This window comes from Lactuca sativa, chromosome 4, assembly GCF_002870075.4.
Source record: "Lactuca sativa cultivar Salinas chromosome 4, Lsat_Salinas_v11, whole genome shotgun sequence".
Lineage (NCBI taxonomy): Eukaryota > Viridiplantae > Streptophyta > Magnoliopsida > Asterales > Asteraceae > Lactuca > Lactuca sativa.
In genome coordinates this window covers 45,308,639-45,316,547 of record NC_056626.2, presented here as the reverse complement: position 1 = coordinate 45,316,547, position 7,909 = coordinate 45,308,639, and the positions used below count along the sequence as shown (strand labels likewise).

General features: G+C 30.2%; 1 protein-coding gene across 1 annotated transcript; it reads left to right on the top strand.

Moving 5' to 3' along the window:
- The first annotated feature begins 5,108 nt into the window (after positions 1-5,108).
- On the top strand, positions 5,109-6,168 carry LOC111914695 (membrane protein PM19L). The gene is made up of 4 exons (XM_023910396.3): positions 5,109-5,281; positions 5,389-5,608; positions 5,772-5,817; positions 5,936-6,168. Exons 1-4 carry the CDS (start codon positions 5,155-5,157, stop codon positions 6,005-6,007), a joined length of 465 nt encoding a protein of 154 aa, XP_023766164.1. The 5' UTR covers positions 5,109-5,154; the 3' UTR covers positions 6,008-6,168.
- Positions 6,169-7,909: the final 1,741 nt, after the last annotated feature.

Here is a 7,909-nt window from a genome sequence, read left to right as displayed (position 1 = left end):
GGGTGCAAGGTATGTGTCTAGCATAAAAAGATGACGGAGGGTTAATACACGTAGGTATGACCACCAAAATTGAATACCCACTTCCAGAATCGGAATCGTCAATTCTGGTTCTTATTTTTACGGAACCGCTACCCGTTGGGTATCCGTCATAACTGATATATATATATATATATATATATATATATATATATATATATATATATATATAGAGAGAGAGAGAGAGAGAGAAAGAGAGTTAGGTTCAAATGTGGATTGACATCTATTGTGTGGACGTGTGGATAATATTATTATGTGAGAATTACAAAGAAAATATGTTGTTTGATAATATGAATACGTTCAATCTTATATAATTATTTTAATTATTAAGCATTTTCACTAATTAAATCGTCTATAAGGTTATTATACATTTTTTTAGAGTAAATTGCACGAATGGTCCCTATGGTTTAAGGTAATTTGCACGTTTGGTCCCTAACTTATTTTTTTAACTCAGAAGGTCCCTACTGTTTGTTTTTGTTACACGCTTGGTCCCTGTCTTACCTAAAAAATATATTTTGCCCTTGATTTTTTAAAATATTTAAATAAACACACCCCAACCCCAACCCCCATCACCTTACCTTACTTATCCTACCATTTTTTCCTATTTAAATAATAGTTTTTTTTATGTAAAACAGGGACTAATCGTGTAACAAAAACAAAAAGTAGGGACCAAGCGCACAACAAAAACAAATATTAGGGACTTTACGAGTTAAAAAAACAAGTTAGGACCAAGCGCGCAAATTACCCCAGACCATAGGGACCATTCGTGTAATTTACTCTTTTTTTTAATTATTCTCATTCTGTCAGAATGCTATCAAGATGTAAATTGAGTCGTATTCTGTAATAATTAAAATAAATAAAAAACAATGAATTAGAACAAAAATGAATTAGAATTTGTGAGAATCCATTAAAATAACAATAGTTCAGTGAGATTGAACGTATTCACATTACTAAACAACATATCTCTTAGTAATTTTCATAAAATAGCATTATCCACACGTCCACACAATAGTTGTCCATTCACATTATAACCTATATATATATATATATATATATATATATATATATATATATATATATATATATATATATATATATATATATATATATATATATATATATATATATATATATATATTCAATGGAAAACGCATAAACCTAAAAAAAACTCTAGAAATACATAAAAAATACTCTAAGATATCTATTTTTTTGACTTTATAAACATTAAAATCACATATATATATATATATATATATATATATATATATATATATATATATATATATATATATATATATATATATATATATATATATATATATATATATATATATATACACACACGAATTTGATGTTTCTTTATTTTTTATTTAAGCTATTGGTATTTTATAATCTTTATTACTAATACATGGCGAATTACATATTGATGTTATCAATAATTTATTGCAAGTTTATGACTGATATATTTTATAAGTTTCAAAAATTCAACAAATATAATGAACCGGATACCCGATATTAGAACCGTTATCCGTTGGATCCAGATCCGGTTCCGGTTTCAGATAGGGTGGATATCCACCTATACTCATCCCTAAATATAGGGACCAAACATGTATTGAAATTATAAATTGAGTACAACACAAGTTAAAAGTATAAGTAATAGCACCAGAACACAAGGACCATTTGTGTAATTTAGTTGCTTCAAGTAATTGTCAATTCCCTCTTCTTATTCCTCTGTTTCGTTTCTTTCTTCCTCCCATTTCTCGGATTTTCCAGTGATCAGAGCAAGATTCCAGCACTTGCAAACTTACAATCAACATACTCTGATACTCATGTAAGATTGTTGATATTGGTCTACAAGTTCTTGAATGAACTGGTTCCCGAAACTTCAAGGATGTCATTTGTTCGCTTCAACATGGGTTAGAATGAATAGAATGTAGATGTTGTCTTGTCAAGAAACAATATTATTCTACATTTTGGAATCTTTCACCAATGAAATCATGTTTAGAGATTTGTTTTTTTTGCAAGAAAAGTCCTTATATTTTAATTGTTTAGATGAACTTGTTGGATTTTCCGATCAACATAGAGAATTGAGAAAAGGTATATAATTAATGGTTCATGGGGAAGAAAATATAAGTTAATAGCTGGATGGAGACTTCATGATGCTTGACGATTAATGCGTCATCCTGTGAATATCAAATTTAATGTCATTACCAACCATTATCGTCTCTATATAAATGAAGATGTATACACTATAACTTTATGTCACAAATTTAGGTGGACAAGATTACAATCTGAGTCAAGAAGGTCATGATTACAGATGTGTTAAAACATAGTCTGTATTTTTATTAAAGTTTATTTATTTATTTATTTGCCAATCGCCTTTTTGATCAGATTAAAGTTTATTTATTTGTTTATTTATATTTTTGCCAATCGCCTTTTCGATCATTTGGTCAGATAGAAATCACAAACCATTTCCGTTACAAAAAAGTATGGATGAATTAACAAAAAAAAAAAAAAACTAACTAACATTTCACCACATTCATCAATTGGGTCTAAGACTCAAAAAGAAAAAAGACTCTTAAAATACATAAATTTCATCAATTGTTTTTATATTAAATTAATAATTAAAAAAATATTTTTATACTAGTTTTTAAATATAACATTTTCGATTATAAAAACTCATATAGTTAAAGAAAAATAATTCTTCTAACTTTTTGAGATTCAAAATCACTAATAATATCTTTAAAATCAATAATGTTTAACATTATATTAATAAAGTCTGTAAAAATTTTGGACCCCTTTAAAATATGGGTCATGGACGGCAGAGTGCCGCCCCTATCGTCTACCATCTAAGACGGGTTTGCATATATGTACTTATTTCATCAAAAACTTAATACCAAATCTCTCGAAAGTAAATACTCAATTGCAAGGTTTGTTTACTTTTTAATTATTTAAGTAAAAACTGTATCATGATTTTTTTGTTTGGTCTTCGTTAAATTTCACAATAATATACTATAACATATAACTAAGAAACAAAAATAGTACCAAATTAGTTAAGATAATATAGTACTAATCTTTCAAAGTTTAGTCAACCAAATGTATCATAACAACAAAATATAAAATTGGAGAACGTAATCGTTAGGAAAAAAAAGTCATTAAATACAACTTTTGGACAACTATAATTAAACACCATTTTTATTATTTAGTCTTATTAATTCTTCTACTTAAATAATTGATTTATCGACATAAAATATATAATATATATGTGTGTATTTATTGTATATATCAGTGATACATATGATTAAATTTAAGGGCCAACGGGGAGCTGAAGAAACAAACAAGAGATTACAAAGGAAAAGAGAAAACAACCAAAGCCTATACAAGACATCAAGAAACCAAAGTAAACAAAACAATAGAGGAACTACAAAAAATTCCATAAAAAGGATACCAAGCATAAGAAGCACCTAGAAAAAGCAAGACAAACCATCAAATCCATCCCATGAACTATTAAACATTCTCTGTGAAGATTAACAATAACCACTCTCAACATAAGCATGCAAGAAACAAGGGCAAAACTGTCTATGAGGTCAAAAAACAGATCACCAACAAGGGAAGAGAGCATCCCGAATACCAAAGCTCAAAATAAGCCCAATATCACCCACCATAAAACACTAAATTAACAGGAAAGAGAAAACCATTACATTCGGCCATACCTATGAGCGGAGGAAAGGTTCAAGTTAATTTTCGCAACATTTGCTTATGTAACCCGCTAAGGTGAATTGACACTTGTGATAAAACTAGAAGGTAAAAATAAAAGTTTTTAGGAGACATATTAAATCTTAATGAGTTTTAGATAATTTAGCTATAATAACCAAGTATTTTTTATATGTATTTGAGCTATATCGAATTCAATGGACACGTAATGTTTTCCTTACAAAGAAAAAAAGCATGAATTTCGAAAAATATATAACCATAAAAATTGTACTTTCAACATTGTTTTCTTTACAAAAAGCAAATTCAGAAAAAAGTAGTTTGAAATTTCAAATTCAATTTTTTCATTAGGTTGGAAATCCATATATAATTAGAAAAATAAGAACTTGTTCAAGATTTTCAAACTTGTTTTTCATGGTTTTTCCTTAGAATATGTTTTCTAATTTGTTCACTAGTTTCAAACTAATTATTCATATTATAATGGAAATCTTTCTATACTAATAAAAAAATAATTATTAATATTACCTCTCATTTGTTCATAATTTATGTTTTCTTTCCAAATTCTCTACAAAAATGGCACTTGCCATTTTGTCATCATCTTTTTTTTTAAAGTATTGATCTTGATAATAAGTTAGACAATTATTTATTTGATCCCTGATTTTAGGAGAAATTTAAATTCGTTTTGAATAAGTATCGGTTATGATTGTCGATAATTAATTGTACTTTTATGTTGAAAATCCTATAAAATCATGTTTAATTAATAATTTATTGAAAATAATTGATTAATAGTTATGAGTTTTTATTATAAAATTTTAATTACTTTTGTAACCGTGGTTCCCTACATGCTATAAGCTAGTGATAAAATAAAAATAAAAATAAACCCTATATTCATTAAAAGCTAAGATTTTGGACGAAGATGATATGGAAGAAAATAATTAAATAAGAGAGAACAAGAGAAATTAAAAGCATTTTGAAAATAAAACAAATAGTTAGAAAATCCAAATTTTCTAAAAATATGGTCGTTTAGGAAAAAAAAACGAAAAAAAAAAGTGATTATTGTTTCGATTTTCGAACATATATAAACATCTGGTCAATGGATCATGACATGATCAATACCTCTTTATTTATTGTCCTTTAAAAAATATAAAACTCTAGAGTTGTTAAAGGAGGTAGAGCAGAGCAAAAGCCTTAACCAAAGAATATCAAAAGAGACAAGAATCTTAAAGTGCCTTGCCTTGAACTCGATGACACCCCAATCCTTTCACCTTTACACCTTAAAGCAACCACCTTCAACAAGAAAAGAACCCAATAACCAATTTAACCACATCTTTAAAAACACCCCATAAATCATAATACAACACAAAGCTAGCTAGTTACATTAATTCTTGTATCCAACACGTACGTACAATGGCTGCTAATGATATGAGATCAGTTGCAACTCTCCTTATGTTCCTCAATATCTCCATGTACGTCGTGCTTCTAGGCCTTGGTGGTTGGGCCATGAACCGAGCCATCGATCATGGTTTCATCATTGGTATATATATATGCATGTCTCTCTAATTAAGCCCTAAATCTTTCTAAATTATGTGGCTTTCGTTGATGGGGTGTACGTAGGGTTAATTAATTATGTGTTGTAAACAGGTCAAGGGTTCGATTTGCCTGCTCATTTCTCGCCTATATACTTCCCAATTGGAAACGCAGCCACTGGTTTCTTTGTGACGTTTTCATTAATTGCTGGTGTTGTTGGTGTTGCATCCTCCATTGCTGGCTTTGACTATATTCGTTCTTGGAATCCTGATTCTCGACCTGCAGCAACTTCTGCTGCCGTTATTGCATGGGGACTTACTCTGCTTTCCATGGGGTATTCAACACCTCATTATAACGATTTAATTTTATTCAAAAATTAACATGATCTTTGTGTTATATATTCCTGAATATTTTCATTTCTTTTACAAAAAATTGAAATATGGTACACGAAAAAGCTTAAGAAATTTATTGTATTAACGCATGCACATGCATGGCAGGTTTGCATGGAAGGAAATCGAGCTTGAAGGCAGAAATGCGACACTGGTAAGTTTACATTGAAAAAAAAAACCATAGTTCATATCATAAAGTTGATCATGACATATTATTATGCATTTAATTGTGTTTAATTTTTTTCGCTTAATTTTTGTTGTGCATTTTCCAGAGAACAATGGAGGCATTCTCGATTATCCTCTCCGTTACTCAATTCCTATATACAATTGTTCTTTACGGATGATGATCAAGGCAATTATATCCATGAGTTTGAATCATATACATGTGTTGCAGAGTATTCATGTTTAAAGTCACATTTTCTTATTAATTTCTTTCATATTTTTTGTGATTATATATGATTGATTGTATTTATAAGATTCTAAATAGAATTCGGTTGAAGATAAATCTCGTAGTTGTCAAACATTCGTTTCCTACACTAGCGACTTGAATTTTTCATTTTCACATTCGATGTTTGTTTGTAAATTGATAAATCTTTGTACTTTTAATACTACAATTTAAGAAAATGATAAGAAACAATATCAAACATATATTTTACTGATGCACAAAAATTGTAACAAACGTAAAACAAGGGACGCCTACCAAAATGACGCCACAAACTTGATGCATGATTCCCCGTTTCCGTATCAGATTGCAAACATGCATGCCCACTCTGCCTACCACCTTCAAATTCATGCATTCTCTATAACAACAACAACAAAATCACCATATACTTATATACATAATAGATTCATAGATTTTGATTCCAAAAGAGTGGAACAAGAGGAGACAATAACAACAACAACAACAACCCATTTGATAATCATACATCAACCATGTCACCTGGTCCCAACAAGCGAAAATCTACCAAGAAGAAGAAAAAGAAGGCTAAACCTTCAAAAAGCTCCGCTTCCACACCCGAACATTCCCCTAGTGATGGTATGAACGCACACGTTTCTCTCTCAATTCTTACCAATTGTTAATTCGATGCTTTTCTTCGTTTCTATGTATGGGTTTTTAATTTCTCTTAAGTTTGATCTTTTCCCTAAAAGAGTTATACATTCGATTTGGTGTTCGATGAAGAATTTGGCATTGGGTATATCATATTTGAAATCTTGAAGTTCAATTACTTTCTATTTTGCGATTTGTTATTTGGATTCGTTAGGAGAGAGTGATGATGGGGAATTTAGCTCTTCAACGTCAAACAGTCAACATACATCTCCCCTTCCACCAGTCAAGCTGGAAACAAGCGAAGACAAAAAAACCGACGAGAAAGAAAGCAAAATTGAGATCGATAAAAGGTCACAAGAGAAAAGTTTGATTCCTAGAAGTAGCTCAGCAAACAAATCTCGCGATAAAAAGAAAGCGGTGGCAAACGAACCTGCTAACTCTTCGCCTGAAAAGGGGATTCTTAATCCAGTAAATAACAAAACAAAGCGTCAACAGAAAAACACCAAATCGCCATTGAAACAAACAGGTGTGGATGAGAATTCTTCAAATCTTATTCATCCAAAAGAAACGGGACTTGCGGAACTGGTTGAGAAATTAGTTTCAGTAGACGAGAAAGCTTCTCCAAAATCGAAGGACTGTTTAACAGCTTCAACGTTAAACTGCCCGTTTTGTGGAAGGGGTGGTGCTGATCGTTTGAAAGAACACGATACGCCTGAATGCCCTGAAAAATATGTATGCCCTTCCTCTTAACACTTGTATCTTGATTTTGTTTTCTTATGTTTCTACAATCATATGCAGCCATTGTTATCTCCAAATCCTTTTTCTCAAGCACCTGAAAGAACTTCTTGGAAGAGTTGCTGTGGATTATTTGAGTTGTGCTCAGGCTCCAGTAAGTAAATAGCAGAAGGTCGGTTATCTAGTTATCTTCCTTGCAATCTCAAAAAGAGTCTCTTTCTTTATGCTAATTTTTTTTTATCATTTACGTTCAGTTTTTATATTAATTCATGGTTGACACATTTGTATTTTCACTTATCTTTCTTTCTTGATTTCTTTATAACAGAAGTTGATCATATCATATGAGACAAGGAATTGAGGGTAGAACCTCAGAGTGGTCATAGCCAAAGCCCTTTAACTTCATTTTATTTTATTTTTTTGGAGGAGATAGTGTTGTAATATCTAATCTAACTATATTCTATAT

What these genes read in the sequence shown, in the direction of transcription:
- LOC111914695 (XM_023910396.3), top strand. Translation starts at nt 5,155, where the DNA reads ATGGCTGCTAATGATATGAGATCAGTTGCAACTCTCCTTATGTTCCTC. An exon ending in CGATCATGGTTTCATCATTG is followed by an intron (nt 5,282 to 5,388) that starts GTATATATATAT and finishes TGTTGTAAACAG; the next exon opens with GTCAAGGGTTCGATTTGCCT. An exon ending in AAGGCAGAAATGCGACACTG is followed by an intron (nt 5,818 to 5,935) that starts GTAAGTTTACAT and finishes TGCATTTTCCAG; the next exon opens with AGAACAATGGAGGCATTCTC.